The sequence below is a fragment of the Rattus norvegicus genome, chromosome 3, assembly GCF_036323735.1.
Source record: "Rattus norvegicus strain BN/NHsdMcwi chromosome 3, GRCr8, whole genome shotgun sequence".
NCBI classification, from domain to species: domain Eukaryota; kingdom Metazoa; phylum Chordata; class Mammalia; order Rodentia; family Muridae; genus Rattus; species Rattus norvegicus.
The window spans coordinates 178,038,450-178,061,475 of NC_086021.1; the positions used below are offsets into that span (position 1 = coordinate 178,038,450).

The following is a 23,026-nucleotide window of genomic DNA, read 5'->3' on the forward strand; positions in this document are numbered from 1 at the left end:
TTGTCTTGATTTGTGCCCTCCTTACTCTCTTAAAAGGTGGCTGTCTCTTTAATGAGATATATTTCCACGTAAACTGGTTGGCGAAAATGTGAATTGGGGCATCCCCCATGACTGTGACCACTGGCAGCCATATTGGCTGGAAAGCCACCCCAGTCTGTGTCCGATCCCCCTTTTTTTCCTGATCACCAATATCTTCATTGTCACAGACAGCCTTGACTGCCTTAATGAACCTGTAAGCTGACCACCACGGTGGCTATCCTGATGAGGGAAGCAGCCTCTCTTTGGATGCCTGTGGTAAATACCACTCACTTTAATGCTGTCACTCTGATGGCCCAGACTCACAACCCTACACCAGGGAATAGGGATTTTGGTATTACGGTTGCCACCACTGAGGCCACCATTGCAGGCATTGCCGGGTGACAACACCTGCTGCTGCCTTGACCCAGACAGACACTATGGCGGAGACTGTCAATGCTGCAGTCTCTAAGTCAGCTGAGGTGCTGCAGGCACAGTGGGTACTAAATCAATATCTTTATCATGGCGCCCACATTTTACAGCAACAGATCGACTTACTGGCAGAAGAGGTGGCCCTTGTTAGGGACATGGCTCTATTGCCATGCGTCCCCAGGTTTCACTCAATCTGCCTAACCCCTTACCAGGTACACAACACCACTGAAGCCCGACAACAGTTGGCTCCATATCTTAAAGGTACCTGGTCAGACTAATTCCTTAACTATTCTGTACTGTAAGGGAGAACATAGCCAACCTCAAGGTGCTCTCCCTAGATGCTGGGTTCTTGGGAGAAGTGTGGGACGATATTGAGAGGCTGCTTGACCTCTCATGAATGGCCACTTATGCAATGATGGGAGGAGCGGTCACACTAATAATTATTGTGTTTAAGTGTCCCACACAGCACATCTCCAGGCAGCGCTCCATAAACAAAGCAACCCTCCAGGTGCTGATGGCTCTCAAAAATCCCGATTGTGGCCCCTGAGGAAGTGATCAAACACGGATGGCAGAGATCCGAGCGACCACCATGAGACCACCATGTAGGCTGTTCCTTGTCTCCCCGTTGTGTGACATGGCCCCAGAGTGATTTCTCTTTGAAGGCTGGTAGTCAATGGTGGGTAATAATATCTTGGGAAGGCCAGGGGCCAGCCACAAAAGCAACTCCTGCAGGAGGAAAAAGCATCTCCCTCAGGAGGACCTAATTGAGGACTGCCTGAGAGACCAAGGATTGCTGATGCTTTTTTGGGACCAATGGGTGGAGGGTATTAGAGGAGCTTGGTGCAGTTTCTCTCACTCTCGAGGTGAGTAGTCCCGGGTACAGGCAAGTCTGTGTCTGATGTGAGTGTACCTCTGGTAGGAGGCCTCTGGCTTCCACTACTCTGTTAATACTGGATCCTTACTGGGACTCCTCTGGAATATCCTGTTGCTCTGTGCCATGGAGACCCTGTAGTTTTGGATCTCCAAGGAGGTTAGGCCTCTTCATGGGGTAGATGTTGTGGTGGGCCAGTTTAAAGCACTGGATCTGAACTGCTACCTCCCATCCTGCCCAATGGCCTCTTGTGAGGGTCGTCTGTCCCGGGCTCAGTCTTCCTTCCCAGACCAAAGGTCCCAAGCAGGGTTCTTCTGGTCTCCAGCTTGCTCCCCATCTTGGGAGCCTGTCTGGGCTTGCCTGGAGCTGGACAAGTGGTCACTTCAGGACCCCTTTATTCAGGGTATATTAGACTACTAATCCATCAGGTGTTCATAGGTCAGAGCACTGAACACAGACATAGCCTCTCTTCTCTGCCACCTACAGGTGGACATGTGACACAGCAGCCACACCTGCAGCCTCTAGGATCAGGTACTCTTTTTTTTTTTTTTTTTTTTTTTTTAAATCGAGCTTGCAGGGGTGTGGTAGCCCATGTTTGTTACCACTAAATTTAGGAGGCTGAGGCAGGAGGATTGCTACAAATTTTAGGCTAGCCTGGTCTACATAGCGAGACCCAGTCTCAAAAAAAAAAAAAAAAAAAAGACAAAAAGAGGAAACAATAAATCAAAACAAAAATGAAAACAGGGCTGGCAAATGACTCAGCAGTTAAAGAAGTTTAGCAGCCGCCTGAAGACGCGGGAGCCCCAACTCCTGTGAGTTCTCACCCGATAGCCACATGTGCCTGGCATGTGCACCCTCACTCACACACATACAAGTTAATAAGATAAACGTGAAATGCGAAAAACAAACAACATCGGCCCCAACGCCATTTAATGATGCTTCGGTGCTGACTGGGGAAGGCTAGTCAAGGTGTTCTCCATTTCTGACAGCTTGCTCTGGCGTTCCTCTAAACACAAACGAGCTGGGTTTTTTGTTTGTTTGTTTGTTTTTTGGTAATAATATAAAATTATTACAGTGGGGGATTTACATTACGGATCTGGAGAATTTACTTTCCCACTGAGCTCAGCTGTGTTCCGACTCCAGCCAAGGGAGTTTTACAGATTCAAAAATAAGAACCCTGACTATTTCTGTCCTAGATAAGCCCCATGTTTGCACAGCCTTTAACAGCCAGTTTCTTTGGGGGAAATCCCACCAATCGTGACGTGGTGTTCTAAGTGGGGAGGGCGTCGATGAAAGAATTGGAATTCTTAACAATTCAAGAATGTCTGAAAAGTCCAAACCCTGGGTGGGGATGGGCGGGGCGGGGTCATTGCCCATCCTACAAATGGAAATGCTTCTGGAGCAGGGTTTGTCCCAGAAGCCACAGAGCAGCCTTTCCCTGCAGACAGTCCCCACCCTCCACCCACCAAAGGGTAGCAGTCAGAATGTTTTTTTTTTAAAGATTCATTTATATTTATTATATATAAGTACACTGTAGCTGTCTTCAGACACCAGAAAAGGGCATCAGATCTCCTTACAGATGGTTATGAGCCACCATGTGGTTGCTGGGATTTGAACTCAGGACCTTTGGAAGAGCAGCCAGTGCTCTAACCACTGAGCCATCTCTCCAGCCCCCAGTCAGAATGTCTAGTATCCATCCCTGCCATTCCTCAGTTGGCATCCTGGTGGGGCTGAGGAACTGCTACAGGGTGTGGGTGCAGACCCCCCCGGCTGACCACATTCTGTTCTTTCTCTCTGAGATGTGAACTGTGAAACACCTACGAGTAGCCATATTTAATTGTTTCCAAGGAACCTCATCCAAGGCAGCCAAACTTCTTTTACCTCTGTCCTCCACCAAAAAAAAAAAAAAAAGAAAAGAAAAAGAAAAATTTTAAAGCTAGAAGAGGATAAAATGAAGAAAAAAACAGTTGACACAGTTAACAGAAATGAAAAACCTTTGAGGCCTTTGCTTCAGAGGGGTGATCCTCCAAGTTGGGTATACCCCAAGCTGGAAGAGGGGCCCCCACCGGGTGCCTCATTAAAACAATCTTAGGGGCTGGAGAGATGGCTCAGTGGTTAGAACACTGATTGCTCTTCCAGAGGTCCTGAGTTCAAATCCCAGCAACCACATGGTGGCTCACAACCATCTGTAATGGGATCCGTTGCCCTCTTCTGGTGTGTCTGAAGACAGTTACAGTGTACTTATATATTATAAATAAATCTTAAAAAAAAAAAAAAACCCTACCCCTAATTTTAGATCCCAAGACACAGAGATAAAGCCCAAAAGACTGGAACTGTCTAGGGCCACTTTTTCTTTTAAAACATTTTTGTTGATTTATGTGTGTGGTGTTTTGCCTGTGCTTTGTGTGTGCCCAGTGCCTCAGAGGCCAGAAGATGGTGTCAGGCCAACTCCAAGTGGGTTGAAGGCTAGGTGGGCAAGTCAAGGAAATCCCATTTCCAATTTAAAGCAAAAGATGGCTGGGATGTAGTTTAGTGTTCAAGTGCTTGCCTTGTGCATGGGGGGTGCAGGGTCTAAATATAAAGTCTAGGTCACCAAGAAAACCAAACCACAGAAGCCCAAACAAGAAATTAACAGTATAAAATAAAACCTGGGGCCAGAGAGGTGCTCAGTGGTTAAGAACCCTGGCTGTTCCTTGCAGAGGACCTGGGCTTGTATTCCAGCACCCACATGGTGTTCACAATTGTCGTAACTCCATTCCAGGGGATCCGATGCTCTCTACTGGCCACCTTGGGCACAGGCATACAAGTGGTGTGGGCACACATGTGCACGTACACACACTCACATACTCACTCATGTCTGCCCGCAGAGGAGACCAGAGATCTCTGATCCTCTGGAGCGCGAGTCATGGGTGGTTAAGAGCCACTATGTAGGTGCTGTGAACTGAACCCAGATCCTCTGGAAGAGCACCCAACATGTTCTATTTATCTATAGTTCACTAATTTACCATTGCACCATCCTACAAGCATAAGGGCAGAACTATGATGGGACACTTCTCTGGAGTCCACTTAGAGTCCCAGTGATGTTGCTGGGTATGCAGCAGGCTGGGTACACAGGGTGGTGGGGGTGTGATGTCAATAACCACAGGAAGAGGTTATCCGAGTGGCCCAACGTAGGAAAGTTCCAGGGCTTCCGAGGATCAGGTGTGCCAGACCAGCCACCAGAGCAGGTGGGGCACATCGGCACATTTGTCCTTTTGTCTACCAGGCACGAGGGGACTTGGGAGAGCTATCATAACACTGTGTCATTTCCTCCTGTCCCTCCTGACCACACACCCAGCTAGGTGTGCACGGCCTAGGTCACTGAATGACACCTTAATGCAAGGTGGAGAACTGGCTGCTGATCTCACAAGAACCTTCCCTATCAGAGTCCTCAACTTGGTGCCTGGCCAGGGAAATAGGAGGGTAGACATGGAGTGAGCATTGGGTGATGCCTTAGGAGGCTGTGTGGCATAGCAGGCAGAGTGTCTGCCTAGCATGCGTGACCCTGTTATATCTTTAGTCCCATCACTCAGGATGCAAGGGATAGGCTGATCTACATAGGGAGTTCCAGGCCAACAGATGCTACATCGGGATACTATCTCAAAATAATAAGGTGCAACAGTAATCATAAGAATTATTTATCTGACACAATGAGCTTGGTCTGCAGATCTGTCTGCTTTTATTTGACTGTGGTTCCCAGCTCTCACAGTCCTTCCGGATCCCTGTCTCGTCCCACAGTCGAAACCACATTGAAATGTGGGAGTCTGAAGAGCCATGAGAGGTAATCAATGAGAAATGGTTCCTTTCAAGTAGGAACATCACCAAAATCCGACTGTGCTGGCAGCCTCCGGTCTCGGGGAGCATCCTGTCCCATTAGCAGGTCCCATTAGCATTTGCTGAGTCCTGGTATCTGCAGACAAGTGGTATTTTATGTGGATTTGAGCAGATCAAGGCACGGAGGATAAATTTCCAACCTTCTTGGTGTGAGAAGCCTAACATTTTAATAGCCCGCCCTTCAGACAGTTGTTACTATAATGGTTTGCATTAAAGTGACAAAGTTTCAAACGAGTTGACATTTAGAAAGCTTACTGTATCACTAGACTGAGGGCTGGTGGCTTCCACAGCTGTCTATTGACACCTCATTGGGAACCTTACTAGACACACACCTGGTGGGCACGGTGGCACACACCTTCAGCTACAGCAGTTCAGAGGCAGAGACAGGAAAATCACAAGTCCAGGGCTAGCCTCATCTATACAGTGAGACACTCCCACCCCCAACATCGTCTTACAACAAAACACTCCGTGCCTTGGTAACGCTATGGTGATAATCGCTGTGTTTAAACTGGCAGAGAAGTTAACCAAATGGTGCCCACTGGGAGCACGCAGGAGACAGGGAGGCCTCAAGCTCTGTGGGAAGGAGCCACAAGCAAGTGCAGAGCCTTGCCCTTTGGCCTAGTGATTTAATTGTGGGGAAACCAGCTGAGGAAATAACCATACAGAGAGAGCTTTCTGCATTCAGACGAAACAAATGCAGCATCCTTTTAAATTATATATCAAAGACTAGGGGGCTGGAGGGATGCACCCGAGTTTGATGCCAGCATTCATAAAAAGCAAGGCGTACCAGCACCAATCGGTAACCCAGCGCTGGGTATGCGGAGATGGGAGAGCCTCTGGGCCCTTAGTGTGGCTGAACTCTTGCATTCGGCGAGGGCGGTTTGAGAGATGACAGAATTGTCACTCAATAGGTAAGTGAGCGCTGACTGCTCCTACAGCAAACCCACATGAGGTGCTTCACAACCGCCGGTAACTCCAGCTCCTGGGAATCTGATGCCTCTCACCTCACAGGCACCTGCTCTCATGAGCGCGTGGACCCCATCCAAACATAAAAAGTTTTTTAAAAAAAATAAGGTTTATTTATTTTATGTGTATGAGTACACTGTCTTCAGACACACCAGGAGAGGGCATCAGATCTCATTACAGGTGGTTGTGAGCCACCAGGTGGTTGCTGGGAATTGAACTCAGGACCTCTGGAAGAGCAGTCAGTGCTCTTAACCGCTGAGCCATCTCTCCAGCCCCAGAAAGTTTTTTTTTTTAAAGATTTATTTATTTTATGTCTATGAGTACACTGTAGCTGTCTTTAGACACAACACAAGAAGGCATCCAGACCCCATTACAGATGGTTGTGAGCCACCATGTGGTTGCTGGGAATTGAACTCAGGACCTCTGGAAGAGCAGTCAGTGCTCTTAACCGCTGAGCCATCTCTCCAGCTCCCCCAGAAAGTTTTTAAAAAGTTCTCTCTCTGCATCTGCTTCACTTTACCAGAGGTAACCATCATTAAACTTCTACCTTTTTTAATAGATATATTTATTTTATGTATGTGAGTACACTGTAGCTGTCTTCAGACACACCAGAAGAGGGCATGGGATCCACTTACAGATGGTTGCTGGGAATTGAACTCAGGACTTCAGGAAGACTCAGTGAACCACTGAGCCATCTCCCCAGCCCCTATTTTATAACTTTTAACTCAATGCTCAGACACACACTATTTTGGGGACTGAGTCCAGGCAAACACTCTACTACTGAGCTCAGGTCACCTCTCCGTATCTTAGAGCATAAGGGTGTGGCGGTTGGGGAGGAGGCTCAGCCATCAGTCTCTTGCTTCCAAGCCTCATGACCCAAGTTTGATCCCCAGACCCATGTGGTGGAAGGAGAGAACTGACCACCAGTTGTCCTCTGACCTCCTTCACACATATCCCATGGCACACATGCACTAACACTGAACACACGAAATGTAGAAAAAAATAAAAATGACAAACTGAGAGATTCTCCTCTCCGGGGAGCTCAGGGCCACAGCAGTGGTGTTTGTTTTTGTTTCTCCTCCCTGCCTAACCATTGCCTTTAAGCCCCTCTCAATGTTAATACGGATGGGTCAACTGTTCTTGTAAGGCTCCCATGGTCACTACCCACAGTGTGACATCATAACGTAGCTCCTTCTATTCTCACCTCTTAGGTGTCCCCCTGCACAGTGCTGTGTGGCCCTTTTGCACACGTGTGGCCCTTGTTCACACCCATTTCCACAGCCTTTACTCACCTTTTTTTTTTTTTTTTTTTTTAGTGCAAATAGTTTGCTCTGTGCTGCAGGAGTTCTATTGCATGTGTTCTTTACTTTGTGGTTTTGTGTGGCCTTTTTTTGGAGATCAGGGTCTCACTATGTAGCCCTGGATGGCCTAGAGTTCAGTATGCCCGGCAGGCTGGCCTTGAACTCACTGAGATGTGCTTTTCCCTGCAGGGTGCTGGGATTAAGGGTGTGTCCCACCACACCTGGCTAGAAAGAACAATAACAACAAATGATTATGTATATGGTGGGGCTCATATGGAGATCAGGGGACAATCTGGGGGCGCTGGTTCTCTTCTTCCCCCATGTGGGTCCCAAGGATTGAATGGAGGTTGTTGGCATTGGCAACGAGCATCTCTACCCACTGAGCCACCTGGCCAGACCGAAGTTAGAAACTTTAATAAATTCAGGACTTTAGACTCTCCGCCTCACCCCACCCCCAACACACACACACACACACACACACACACACACACACACACAGCTATCTTATTTTTAGACAGGGTCTATCCAGATAGTCTTGGCTGGCCTGGAACTCACAGAAAACCTCTTGCTTCTGCTCCCCGGGGAATTGTGATTCCAGCTTCTTACCTGGCTTTGGACAGCTCACTTTCTGGTCTAAGAAGCAGCTCATCTTAGTTGGGCAGTTGGTGATAGAGGCCTTTAGTTCCAGTACTTGGGGGGCTGAGGTGATAGGATCCGAGTTCTAGGCCAGCATGGTCTACAAAGCAAGTTCCAGGATATCCAAGGCTACTCAGGAAAACCCTGTCTCTCAAAAGACAAACAAAACCAAAACAAGCAGCCTATTCCCTCCGACGTCAGGTCTAGCCCTGCACACCGATGCCGTTCAGCACAGGAGAGTTTTGTTACATCCAACCACAGATCACACAGACACCAGAGGCCAAGCTACAAGTGCCCCTGATGTGCTGGGTTCCTTACCAGGTTATATTCAGATCAGGAGGTGCTGTCTGCTCAAGGCCATGAGCAGGGCAGGCTGTGCATCCCTACAAGGTTGACACTGACGTGTGAAATGCCTACGGCAGCCAACCCAGAAGCAGAGCTGGATGACAGGAGAAAGATAAAGAATTCCTGCTCAGGGAGCTGAGGGTATGGAGAGCCTACAGGAACAGAGTTGCAGGGGCTGTAGGCCCACCTCCTTGTCACATGCTTCTGCTGACAGCTACAGAAGTCATCAATGAAACCCAAATCACAAGTACAGATGGGGCAGGTGAGAGGTCTCAGCTGTGAAAGGAGCTTTTGGCTAAGTCCAATGGCCTGAGTTCAATCCCCAGAACTGTAGAGTAGGGAGAGAGAATCAACTCTTGGAAATGGCCCTATGACCTCCACACCCACAAGGTGGTACACACTGTATACCCCCCAGTGTTAGCGGATGAGAGATGCTAGGATGGACAGACAACAGCTGAGGAATAAGGGTTGATCTGGTCTCCAGGTGCACAAGCACCCACTTGTGCACACCTCACCCAGGTTGGCCACGTGCACATGGACTCCCAGATACACAAAGGAAAGGCCATTTCCAACCTTAACAAGTCCACATTGCCCTCAGAGTGTAGATGACACCCATCCATCCAGAGTCTCTTTCCAGGGGCATCACAGGGAACTGTCTCCCAGCATCCTTTGCAGCATAATGGCCGTGAGATCGATGGAAGCAAGCAAATACTGAAGAGCAACTTTCTAGCTGAGAGCAGAGGGAGCGGCGTGTCCTCTGTCCCTTAAGTAGTCACCAAGCCCTGGTGTTGGAGTCGCAGAACAGGAAAAAGGCAGAGAGCCCCCAGCCAGAGATAAACTCTCTGGAGGCAGGGTTTCTCAACCAGCTTATCACAGCAGGTGGCTTCCAGAGCAGAGCAGGGATTCCCAGAGCTTGAGGGAAACCAGCTGCTGGTCAAAGGGCCCTGACGTTTAGCTAGGAGATGAACAGGATCCAGCCTGGTAGGTGTGGCTGATCCCTGCCCCCGCCAAGCTGACAGCTTTTGGTCACACAGGAGCTCCCATTACCTGAGTGCTACACTGGATGGGCTGAACACACATTCTCTAAGTTTCTTTGGGGTCGTTTTTTGACTACTCCCCAGATCTGTCACTCCAAGGACCACTCTCATGCTTGCCTCATGGAGGCTAAAACAAAGGCATTGGGGGCTGGTGAGATGGCTCAGCTCTGAGGGAGCTTGCAGCTAAGCCTGATTTCAGTCCCTGGAATCCCGTGGTGGGAGGAGTCAACTCTTGAAAGTTGTCCTCAGACACACAGAGACAGTAAGGGGTGTGGGGATAAACTGCTGCTGTAACTAGAGACACTGGGAAGCCCTGGGCAGGGACTGAAAGCAATGGTAAGTGGGTAATAGTGTGCCCCCTGTGAGTAAGAGCAGGGAAGGACTGGAGAGTGGGTTGTGCCCTGTCTCAGGTACATGGTAAAAGTGGGGCTGAGGGGTTGGGGATTTAGCTCAGTGGTAGAGCGCTTGCCTAGCAAGCGCAAGGCCTTGGGTTCAGTCCCTAGCTCTGAAAAAAAGAAAAGGAAAAAAAAACAAGATTAGGGGCCAGAAAGATGGTGTCTCACTTAGGGTTTTATTATTGTGAGCAGACACCATGACCAAGGCAACTCTTATAAGGACAACATTTAATTGGGGCTGGTTTATAGTTTCAGAGGTTCAGTCCATGATCATGTCTGGAGCATGGCAGTGTCCAGGCAGGCATGGTTGCAGAAGGAGCTCAGATTCCACAGGTCAGATTTGAGCACATATGTGAGACCTCAAAGCCCCGCCTCCACATGACACACTTCCTCTAACAAGGCCACGTCTCCTAATGGTGCCACTGCCCATGGGATAAGCATATGCAAAGTACCACTGATGGCTTGGTTAGAAGTAACACTGCACAAGTCTCAGGACCCAAGCTTTGTCCCTAGAGCCCAAAGAAGTCAAAAGTACAGTGCCTTTTGTGTACAAGAGGCCACCCAGTGGTTACCTAGCACACTCTTCCAAAGGACCCAGATTCAGTTCTCAGCACCCATGTCAGACTCACAATGCCTGAGACCCCATCCCTGAGAGATCTGAGGCTTTCTTCTGGTCACTGTGGCCCTGCGTTCAAGTGACATACTCTCTGTCTCTCACTACTGTGATAAATAAAGATGAAATCTGATGGTGTGTGTGTGTGTATTTCTTAAGAAGTGGAGGCAGGAGAATCAGGTGTTCAAGATTGCCGTCAGCTACATGGGGAGATCAAGGCTGGGCTAAGACAGCTTCTGGAAACCAAAAATCCATGAGTGAGCCTGGATGGCATCTGAAGAAAGACACCCATGGTGGGTCTGGACTCACACTCGGGGCTTGGGATGTGACTCAGTCAGTAGACTGTTTGCCTGTAATATGTCGGCATTCAGGAGGCAGAGGCTGGATGATCATGAGTACAAGGCCTTCCTTGGCCGTACAGTGAATTAGAAGCCAGCCCGAGATATATGACATGCAAGAATGTCTAAAAAAGAAATGGGGAAAGAAGGGAGGGAGGAGAGAAAGGAAAAAACCCCAAAACATTTGACCTGCAGCAAATATTCCTTTTAGAGCCTGGGTTGCTGCCCCTTAACACCTTCGCCTGATGTTAACCTCTCCTGGTTCCAGCTCTCAGAGGATCTGAGAGCACAGGGGCAGCCAGGACAACCCAAAGCTCGAAGCATCTGTGTCACCCTGTCCTGCTGGCACCAAGAAAGAGTTGAGGCAGCTTCCTTCTTGGATGTCGTCTATAAAGCAGCCAGAAACCCCGAGCAAAGAAAGGAGGGAGGGTTTGCTCACTACCAGCTCTGCCTCAGAAGACTTCACAGCTGAGGCAGATAAGACAAGAGGAAGCCAGGCCTCTAGCATGATGTCTGGCCCCTCCATGAATGCTGCCATGAAGCCGCTCTTCCCTAAGCGCTTCCAAGGCTCTACAGGCTGCCTTTGTATTTCTCTCCACAGTAAACAGGGCCTCATTCTGTAGCCCAGGATGGCCTTGAACTCGCCCCCCCCCCACCTAATGCTAGGACTGTGGATATGCAGGAGCATGTACATAGGAAAAAGACGTCTCCTGTACCCCAGGCTGGCCTCAGTCTCGCTATGTAACAATGAACTTGGTTGGAGTGCAGGGAATTAATTACCTGCCTCCAAGATGACCAGATCGTCATTGGTCTCAGAGCTGGACCTGGAGAGACGGGTCAGTGGTTCAGAACACTTGGCGCTCTCGTAAAGGGTGTGGGTTCGGTTCCCAGCACCCATGTGGCAGCTCACAGCCATCCATAGCTCCAGTTTTAGGGGATCTGATGCTTCCTGACCTCTGTAGGCACCTGGCACACACGTGATGGAGACATACACACAGGCAAAACACTGCACATATAAAAAGGAAATTTAAAAATCTGAAAATCAATTGCAGAGCCGAGTGGTTGTAAGGGAGCCTTCGCAGGCCCCCAGCGCCTAAAGCACTCAACGGTGGACCCCAAACTTTTTGCTCCCTCTGTGTTCCGTGAATCCAATCTTGCTAAGTGAGCACGAGGTGGTGGTGCACACCTTTGATCCCAGCATTCAGGGGGTGGGGGTGAGGATAGGGTGGGGGTGTGGCTAGGGGCAGATCTGTGGATCTGTGAGTTCAAGGCCAGCCTGATCTCTATAGTGAGGGCTCGCTCTCCTCTGAGATCCTGTCTCAAAGAGAAAGACAAAGCCAAGCTTGCTAAGTGATATCAGGTTGGGTCTAAGGTCCTTGCAATCCACACAGCTCTTAGCCCCAAATATCTTTGAAAAGGCTGACCTTTTTCATATTTGGTGGAAGGTGGCTGCATGTTTTCCTTCTATGATTTGTGGTTTAAAAAGTCCACCACCAGGGTTGGGGATTTAGCTCAGTGGTAGAGCGCTTGCCTAGTAAACGCAAGGCCCTGGGTTCGGTCCCCAGCTCTGGAAAAAAAAAAAGTCCACCACCTTTTGTTTCTAGAAATGCAGATGAGATTCACGACAAAGGGTGTGAGAGAGAATCTGCATGGTGGCCTGGATGCTCACACAACAGCAACCTGGGAGAGACAATCACAGCACACGAGAGCGAGGAGGAATTCCCTGACGGAGTCTGCACCTTTTGACCTAGTCATCTTGTTCCACAGCATCCGTCCGTGTGCTGCCGCAGAATGCATTTCAATCACAGTGTCACTGTCCTAGAACAAGCTACTTCAGGTTAGGCAGGGCTCCACCACTGAGCCACACCCAGCCCCTTACTGGGGGACTCTAGGCAGGGGGTTCACCATAAGCCACACCCCAGCCCCTCACTGAGCCACAGGCTAGCCCCTCTCTGGGGGATTCTAGCAATGGCTCTACCACCGAGCCACACCCTCAGCCCATCTCTTAGTGTTTCCTAAGTGTTCTTCAGTCTACAGAAAATTCTCATCCTGTCCCCTTTTCCCACCACCAGATCTATTAAGGCCAATTCCAGAAGCTCGACCATGTAGTTAATGAGGCCCAGTTTTGTTTTGTTTTTGAGGCAAGGATTTACATAGTCGGGGTTGGTCTTGAACTCTCGATCTTCCTGTCCTCACCTCCCAAATGTAAGGATTATAGAAGTACACCACTCTGCCCAGCTCACACAAATATTTATATCAAATAAGGGCAGTGTTTGAAGCAAATAGGCCCATGAATAAAATACAAAGTTCTGGATGACTGACAGCTCAATCTGGTTTCTGGAGCTTCGAGGCTTTGTAACAGAGTAACAGATCTGACTGGAGGATTAGGTTAGGTTTCAGCTGCGCTGTAGCGAGCCAACGCTAGGAGCCTGGAATCACGTGAAAACTCACTACACACCCCTGAAGCCTGCCCAGGACTCACTGGGCCCCAGACTTTTCTTTCTCAGTTTGTATTTCAAATTCTGCAACAACCAGATGGGGCTGAGTTAGGGCTACCTTGATCTTTGGCGCCACCATCAGTTCAATCTGCGTTTTGCTTCACTGGGAGACTAATTCCCGGGGGAAATTCTAGGTAGGAGCCTTTGCCATTAAGTTACTGACTGGGCTGGGAAGGGACGGAAACATACCACAGCCGGTCTACAGACAACTGTAAAGACGCTCACATCCCTCAAAAGAAAAGTTCACTTTTTTATTGAAAAAACAAAAAACAGAGAAAAGAAACCACACAAATTATATATAAAGCTGACACTAGCAGCCACTGCCCAGGTTAAGACAGGGTTTTACCACACACCCTGTCAGAGCACGGACTCCTTTCTTCGCCCCCACACAGCTCAGTGCAGATGCAGTGTTGTGGGCTCGCCAGCTTAGTAACTCCTCCAGAGACGAGTCCCTTTCCCAGTCTCAACTCAGAGGCAGCGACTTTCCCCGAGGAGGTGGAGTTGTGCTTAGTAGACTCAACCTTTGGATGGCGGAGGAGGCCACAGTGTGCTAAGGGAATGCGCGTAGAGAAGGAACTGGGGGTAGGCAATTGTCCCCGTGGTCTTGCTTTGACACCTATGCCCTCGTGGGTTAGCCGCTCCATTGCTGGAGGCTGGGGAGGTCGAGGCTGCTTTAGAAGAGAAGGCGAGGTCCTCCTGTGGTGTCACCGTGCAGGGCTGGCATCGACGTTTTTCAGATTCCTGAGAGACTGCCCATGCTTCTCTAGAGGTCATGGCTGGGCTCCAGAGTGCTCTCCAGCTGCTCCACAGAGACCAGGGGTCCAAGCTGCCCGGAAGCAATGCCTTCCAAGGGGAAAGAGACCAGGTTTGAGTTCTTGTTCTCGCCCCAGTCACTGTGCTGCTTCTGATGACACCTCAGAGAGTCGTCCCTGGCAAAGGAGGCACCGCACTTGTCACATCGGAAGGCCTTCTGGGTGACGATGTTGGTCACGTGGTGGGGGCCGCTCTCCCTGGGCCCGTCCTTACCCTGCGGGGCCCTGTTCTCGGTCTTGGCCCTTTCCCTGTGCACCTTGTCGATGTGTTTGGCCAGGCTGCTGGGCCGCTTTGTATCAAAGCTGCAGAAGTCACATTTGAAGGGCCGGTCCTTGCAGTGGACTCGGCTGTGCACGCGCAGGGCGGCTGGGCTGGAACAGGAGTAGCTACACTCGGGACATTTCTCAGGGTGGTCGGCCTGATGCAGGCGACTGTGCTCCAGCAGGTCGGCCCGGTCCCGGCCCTGGAAGGCACAGTGCAGACACTTGAAGGTGTGCTTGATGCGGATGTGGGACTTGAGGTTCGCCTTCATGGTGCAACGGACGTCACAGAACTCGCACTTGAAAGGCTTCTCTCCCGAATGCACGATCATGTGCCGCTTCAAGTCTGAGCTGATTTTGAATTTGGCGCTACAGAGCCAGCACTGGAAGGGGGTGTCCCCTAGCAATGGAAGGCGTGATTACATTAGAGGGGGCAGGCAACAGAATTCTCCACTAGACGCATACCACATACCCGGCCAGGAGACAGGTGGGTCTTTTGAACTCTGGTTTATAACTTCCTGATAAGGACAACACTTACCATGTATACTGACTCATACTGTCAGCCCATTTCATAGACGGGGTAGCTGGTGCTCAGAGGGCTCAAGTGGTGGGGCCCAAACTCATGTACCGACCCCTCCACCCCGCAAGCCCACACTCAATGACACTGGAGTTCTAGAAATGCAGTCTATGTTGCATACGAGGTCTCCAAATAAGATTTAAAAACATGTGGCTGGTAAGATGGCTCAGTGGTTAAAGCATTGGTTGGTCTGGCAGAGAACCCATGCTCGGTTCCCAGAAGCCACATGGCAACTTGCAACCACCTGTAACTCCAGTGGCTGAGGATCTGATGCCCTCTTCTGGCCTCTGCCGGTACTGCACACATGTGGCGAACAGACAGACAGACACGCAGGCAAACTTCCCATACACGTGAAATAAACATAAATAAATCTTGAAAACCGTAACCTCAAAAGCATACAGAGATGCTTATTATCGTCTTCCTGTACAAGTCATTCAACATGTATTAATAACCTTTTTAAATTTTCTAAGTGCACACTGACTCTTTTGAATTTTTTCCTTTTTCTCCCCGAGACAGAGTCTCACTATGGAACTCTGGCTGTCCGAAACTCACTGTGTAGATCTGGGTGGCCTCGAACTCACAGAGGTCCACCTGCTCCTGCCTCCTAAGTACTGGGCGAACAGCACTCTGCCTTGCTCAGAGTGGAAGTTACCTACAAAGTTAACGTACAGGGGTGGCACCAAGCATCTTCGGGGACAATTAGTGAAGAGGCACAACTTTCTTTGGTGGCTCAGTTTTTAGTCTTCTCTCTGAAGGCCTTGCACAGGTTTTGGTAATTTGGGGATTGGGGGAGGGGGGAGGCTATTTTACAGTCATTATCGACTGGCGAAAAGTTCATAAGTCATTTTTGCTCGACCTACCTAGCAGCTGCGTACCCATGGCAACGACCTGATTTTTTTCCAACGTTACCTTCTAAGGTGAACAGCAGCCCACACCAGAATGCCAGTTTCTTTTGAATATCCCTTCTCTTCCCACCAACTCTCCAACTGTCGGGAGTCTCTTTACCGTGCGTACATTCAAGTATATTTTCACCTTTCTTCCCAGCCCCCTCTACTCCCCTCACCCCTGAGATAGGGTCTCACTGTGTAGCTGGCCACCAGTGAACTCGCTATTTAGACCAGGCTGGCCTTCAATGCAAAGATCTGCCTGCCTCTTCCTCCTGAGTTAATTAAAGGAATTAAAGGTGAGTGGCCCTCACTGCCTGGCACCTTTTCATTCTTACCAGGCATGGTGGCTCATGTCTGTGATCCCAGCAATCAGGGGATCGAGGCTGGAGGATCACTGTGAGTTTGAGGTCACTCTGAACTACTAAGTGAGATCTTATCTCAGAGAGCCAAAATAAACCGTTAAACAAAACAAAACAAAACAAAACAAAACAAAAACAAAAACAGCCTAGAGAGATGATGGCTTAGTGGGTGATGTACCTACAGGATCTCAGTTGGGATGCCTGGTACAATGGTAAAAAAGCTGATGTGAAGGGCTGGAGAGATGGCTCAGAGGTTGAGAGCACTGACTGCTCTTCCAGAGGTCCTGAGTTCAATTCCCAGCAACCACATGGTGGCTCACAACCATCTGTAATGGGATCTGATGCCCTTTTCTGGTGTGTCTGAAGATAGCGACAGTGTACTTATACAGAATAAAGCTGATGTGAGAGTATACAACCCTGACCCCAGTGCTGGGGGTGGGGTAGGACGAGAGGCTCCCCAGGGCAGCTGATTGGAGAGTGGGAGACACTGTCTCAAAGAAATAATAAAATAGGGCTGGGGATTTAGCTCAGTGGTAGAGCGCTTACCTAGGAAGCGCAAGGCCCTGGGTTCGGTCCCCAGCTCCGAAAAAAAGAACCAAAAAAAAAATAATAATAAAATAAAAACAACAGTGGGGAGCAATAGAGGGAGACACCCAGTGCTCCCCTCTAGCCTCTTCCTGACTCTCATGAATAAATATTCACATACTTGTACACATGTATATACCATACACACACATGACATGCATAGGCACACATATTTTAAAAGACACAAAGTTTTCATTTTGTCTGTGATTTGCCCTAGTTTGTTTTCATATTTCCATTTTCAAATTAAAGTATAAATAATTTAAGTTAGGACCAAATACGTGCCAATCACTAGAGTCACACACCAACCCCCCTCACTGGCCACCATGCACGGTGTTACTACCATCAGAAGAAATGATTCATCTCTATGCAATAAAAGGAAAGAAAAAAAGAAAGAAGACATGGTTCTCTTCCTTGAACGCTTTCCTGGGGGCCTGGTTTAGCTTGCTTCTTCGGCTGGACCCTATTTCTTTTCTTTTCAAAATTTATTTCATGCATATGAGTACACTGTAACTGTCTTCAGACACACCAGAAGAGGGCATCAGATCTCATTACAGATGGTTGTGAGCCACCATGTGGTTGCTGGGATTTGAACTCAGGATCTCTAGAAGAGCAGTCAGTGCTCTTAACCACTGAGCCGTCTCCTCAGCCCTCATTAGAAAACACACTCATGCAAAGCAGGTGGTAAACTCTGCCACAAAATATTTTATGTGTGACTCTCTGATTATTGCACAGCAGCAAGAATGTCTGTCGGGATGATAGACAGACAGAATGGTAAGAGAAAACCTTAAGCACAACAGAAATAGGGAACCCATTCAAAACCGCAGGAGATAGGAAACCAGAGAGATTAGATGACTTCACAACCTTTCGGGATGACTTTTTCTCAAGAAACAGAGTCCAGGGCTGGAGAGATGGCTCAGTGATTAGGAGCACTGACTGCTCTTCCAGAGGTCCTGACTTCAATTCCCAGCAACCACATGGTGGCTCACAACCATCTGTAATGGGATCTGATGCCCTCTTCTGGTGTGTCTGAAGACAGCTACAGTGTACTTATATACATTAAATCAATCAATCAATCAATCTTTAAAAAAGTCTCTTTCCTTCCTTCCCTTCCCTTCCCCCTCTTCTCTTCTTTTTTGTTTTTTGACAGGGTTTCTCTGTGTAGCCCTGGCTGTCCTGGAACTGATTCTTATGATAGAGTAGGCTGGCCTTGAAGTTGAAAGTCGGCCTGCGTCCACCTCCTAAAACCTGGGATTAAAGGGTATGTAGCACTATTGCCCGCCTTTGACTGCCAACCTTCCATCCTTTCTTTATCAATTAATTTTCTTCCTAGACTATTCTAATTTGTTTTTTTATCCTCTAGGCTTTTTTTTTTTTAAATTTCTGGGAATCCTTGGCTGGGGTACAGGGGCGGCAGTGACTACCCTAAGCAGGAGACACCATGGATGGATAGCTTTACCTGGAACTGAACAGGCTGTGCAGCCTTGCTCCTGGGCACTGGCTTCTTCCCTGAGCTCAGTGTGGCCTTTGATATCTGTACCTCAGTTCCAAGTGCACAGTTTTCAGGTTACTCGGACGCCTGCAGGGAAGGCTGGCTCCCAGGACCGTGTCTAGCTCCTTCTGTCTACTGTAATACAGCTTTCTTTTTTCTTTTTTTTTTTTTTCTTTTTTCTTTTTTTCGGAGCTGGGGACCGAACCCAGGGCCTTGCGCTTGCTAGGCAAGTGCTCTACCACTGAGCTAAATCCCCAACCCCCTGGAATACAGCTTTCTTAACTCAACGTCTGGAGCCTCTGATCAGACCTACTGCCTCACTCTTGCCTGTGGGATAGTTTTGCTGGCTATAAAATTATATGTTCAAAGTCAAGTACTTTGTGACACAGGATCTCATGAATCCCAGCCTGGCCTTGATCTTCACCTCTGATCCCCACTGCTTTTAGCTCCCATGTGCGGGGACTACAGGTGTGAATCACCATCAGGCCTGATTTACATGGCCCTAGGGGTGGGACCAGTGGCTCCGTGCATGTTAAGCAATTTCTCTATTAATTGAGCTACGTTTCCCCAGCTCTTCTTAACTCAGTTCAAAATGCCAACACGTTTCCATTGGCTTGCCGTATTCTATGAGCTTTTTGAAATGCTTGTGTCTCATTGTGAGTACCTCAACACTCCACCTCCTCGAGTGTGAATAGGTGTGCAGAGGATAATCTGGCTAACATTAGTTTTGTGGAGTCCCACAAAGAAGGGAAGGGAAGCCTTGCAGAAGAAGACGTGTCGTTTGCAACCACACCCAGCTGACTTTGTTATGTTCCTGAATGAAGTCGGGAGAGCAGAGAGTAAGCCAAAACACTAGAGACATCTACTTGGCTGGCCACTTTTATTTGAGATGTATGCTTTGACACGTGGCTGCTGTGATGGGTTCCCATCCCCACTGGTATTCTATCACTTAGATAACAGACGTCATACCGGTTCTACCGAAAACTGTCCTTGTGGCAAAGAAGACCCAAAAAAACCCACGTTGGGCCAGACTACAAATTACTTTATTTCTACCAGCAACTCTTGGCGGTTGCTCGTGTCCTCAGAAAGCGCGGGCGAGTAATAGGAAAAGTGAAGCAGCGGGGGCCTCTGGGTGAGGGGCTTACCTGTGTGCGAGCGCAGGTGCACGGTGAGCTGGCTGGAGTTGCGGCTGGCGTAGGGGCACATCTGGCACTTGTAGGGCCGCTCGTCCGAGTGGATGCGCAGGTGTTTCTTGAGGCTGCTGCTGTCCACGGCCGCGTAGTCGCACAGGTGGCACTTGTGCGGCTTCACGCTCGTGTGGCAGCGCATGTGCATGGTCAGGTTGTCCTTTCGGCTGAAGCATTTGTCACAGAACTCGCACTTGTGTGGCTTGTCACCTTCAAACACAAACGCAGTCAAGGTTACAGGCTTTTGAGGCCAGGGCGACATCTTGGTTTCCTTTCCCATTGCTGATAAAATACCAGGACACAGTAACTTAAAGGAGAAAGGGTTTTTGGTTTTTGGCTCACAGTTCTCAGGTTTAGTTGCATCCACGATCAGGAAACAGGGGAATGGATGTCTGCTGCTGCTTAGCCCCTTTCTCTATTGAAACAGTCCAGGGTCCCATCTAGGGAATGGTGCCTCCCACAATGGGCATGTCTTCCCACCTTGGTTAGCTCCACGAGACAATGTCCTAAAGACACACCCAGAGGCCTATCTCCCGGTCAACTCTAGATTGTCAAGTTGACCGCTATACTAACCATCACGGGGTGATAGTATAAGCAGATGCCCTCCCCTCTCCATCCAACGGCCGCACATAGAGGAGAGAGCCAAAAGTCAGAGTGGGGAACAAAGAGAGAGCTGTGCTTGGATGGCTTCAACATTAAGGAATTCTGAGAGACAGATTAAGCACAAATGAGAGGCTAAATCCCATCTGGGACAAAAGAAATGTTCTCAGAAGTAATCAAGGTAAGAAGAGACAGGTGTAGGGGACAAGCTTCTGGTTCCTGGATGAAGAAATACTTAGAGAACCACCTTTTACCACTACCAATCTCTACCCTGGGCCTCCTCGTGTAGCCTACATTGTCCTTGAACTTGGGGCTGACCCTTCTGCTTCCTTCTTCCTGAGTGCCAAGAGCCTTTATGCTTTTCCTTCCTTCCCTCTTTCCTGACGGGGTCTTACTGTGTATCCTGGCTGTTGTGGAACTCTCTGTGTAGACCAGGCTGGCCTTGAACTCATAGATCTACATCCACCTGCCTCTGTCTCCCAAGTGCTGGGATTAAAAGTGTGCATCACCGTAATACCAGCCTTTATATCCTGTCTGGACTGGAGCTACGTACCTTTGGACTATTTTTTTTCTTTTTTTCGGAGCTGGGGACCGAACCCAGGGCCTTGCGGTTGCTAGACAAGCGCTCTACCACTGAGCCAAATCCCCAACCCCCCTTTGGACTTTTATTAGACACAGAGAGAGAGAAAGAGAGAGAGAGAGAGAGAGAGAGAGAGAGAGAGAGAGAGAGAAAGAGAAAGAGAGAGAGAACGCACACTCTTATGACATAGGAGTGTTGTAGGGTCAAGAGGATAACTTTTGGAGGTCTTTTCTCTCAATCCACTATGGGTCCCACAGATCACCAAGAGTCTACCCACTAAGTAATCTCATTGACCCTTTTTAGTAATCATCATCATCACCATCATCACCATCACCACTACCATCACCATCATCATTATCACCACCACCATCACCATCACCACCATCACCATCATCACCATCACCATCATCACTACCAACACCATCATTATCATCACCACCACCACCATCATCACCATCATCATTATCATCACCATCACCACCATCATCATTATCACCACCACCATCACCATCACCACCATCACCACCATCACCATCATCACCATCATCATTATCACCACCATCATCACCATCACCATCATCACTACCAACATCATCACCACCACTACCATCATCACCATCATCATTATCATCACCATCATCATTATCACCACCATCACCATCATCACCACCATCACCATCACCACCATCACCATCATCACCATCATCACCATCATCACTACCAACACCATCATCATCATCACCACCACCACCATCACCATCATCACCATCATCATTATCATCACTACCATCACTATCATCACTACCACCACCACCATCATCATCACCACCACCATCATAATCTATTAAAAATCAGGCATGATGGTGGTGGACTCCTGAGATCCTAGCCTGCGGGAGGAAGAGACAAAATCAAGCATCCAAGGCCACTCTTCACTACACAGTTGGAAGCCAGCTTGGGAGACATGATACCCTGCCTCAAAAGCATGAACGTACATCACCAAGAGGGCATGTTATCCTAAAGCATAACTTTTATACCCTGTAGATAGAGTCCTCCTAGAGGCTCACTGCCTCTGTCTGATAACCTAGGCCTGGTCCTGGAAGCTTCAAGCCCCATACAATCTGATCTAGGCCCAGAATGTTTTCAGCCTCAGACTTGCTGCTGAACAAGCTCACCTTTTCTAGCTCTTTCTGAGCTCTGGCTGGCTGGTTCAACTCGGCTCTAACTCCTCTCCAAGCTGACTGATTCAATCTGGCTTCTCCCTCTTGGCCTCTGCTGACTCTCTCGGCCTCATTAACTCTGGCAATCTGTTCTAATCTAATGTCTCCTTCTCGTTCTCTGGCTCCTTCTGTCTTCACCTGTGCCTGTTCTCTCTGCAAACAGCCTCCGTTGAGCTCTCCTGGCAAAACTGCCCCCTTCTCCTTTGTCTGCACTGCTCTTTCCTCTCTCTCTTCTCCTGAGAGCTGAGCACATCCTACTCTCTCAGATCCTTCTCTGATCCGCCACTTTGTCTGCCACTCAACTGGACATCACTTTCAAACATGGGCGCTTTCTTCTACAAACTAATTTTGCCTTTGTTGTTTGGAATCAAATGTGTGTGCTGAGGGCTGAGACACAGTGCAGGGAGGAACAGGCATTTCCAGTAAATAGTACAATCTTGGTGTTGTGGTCAGATATCCCGCAACACGTCAACTAAGGAATTCGGTGAGGCTGCCGAGCCCACGCAGGCTTGCCCGTGACAATATGCACCTTTCATTTGGGACACCCAGAGCTGGAGAGGCTGTGGGAAGAGGGACTAGAAATAAATGGGAGTTGCTCTGGTCTAATTTCTCTGCACACTTCAAGCTGATGTAAGAAACAATATGGATCAGAAAAGGAAAAGGAAAGCGAATCAGCCACCGTGGTCGTGGCTGGGCATGTAGCTCGCTGGTAGAGTACTTGCCTCGCATGCACAAGACTGTTATCACACCTGAGTCAACCCCAAGCAACAAGACACATGGCAAGGGACCGTGTACAGACACAGATATCGGAACCTGCTGATGGGTCCTTTCCAGCAGAGGGATGCTCCAAGGTGTGAGCTATGCTCCCATCAGCTTTTGCCTTGTTACTGCTCCGTACACTGCCATATTAAGATGATGGGTCTGTGGTTGTTGTAAAATGAGTATTTAATGTTTCAGCTTTAATTTCTAACATAGAAACGATGAGAGAACATAAGCTCATCAAGAGGGCGTGGTGGTTTGCGTGAGAACACTCGGTCACCTGTAGGCAGTGGTGTTAGCTGGGGGAGGGTTAGGCGGTGCCGCCTTGCTGGAGGAGAGCAGCCCTGGAGGCTGGCTCTGGGACTAAAACCCCTATGCTGTTTGCCGTGTGCA

At 48.8% G+C, this 23,026-nt stretch overlaps 1 protein-coding gene and 1 non-coding gene across 2 annotated transcripts in view; both read right to left on the reverse strand.

The window, feature by feature from the left end:
- Positions 1-1,722: 1,722 nt before the first annotated feature.
- Positions 1,723-1,850, reverse strand: LOC120102059 (small nucleolar RNA SNORA17). Its single transcript, XR_005503092.1, has one exon. It is a non-coding gene; the product is annotated as a small nucleolar RNA SNORA17 (small nucleolar RNA).
- An 11,701-nt stretch (positions 1,851-13,551) lies between these two features.
- The window catches only part of Zfp93 (zinc finger protein 93), a 21,023-nt gene continuing 11,548 nt past the window's right edge, over positions 13,552-23,026 (reverse strand). Inside the window, exons 4-5 of the mRNA NM_001106546.1 lie at positions 19,436-19,687; positions 13,552-14,793 (exon numbers count right to left, since the gene is read on the reverse strand). Coding sequence (NP_001100016.1) covers positions 14,084-14,793; positions 19,436-19,687 — 962 coding nt within the window. The 3' untranslated portion in view covers positions 13,552-14,083. The remainder of the gene's footprint in view (positions 14,794-19,435; positions 19,688-23,026) is intronic.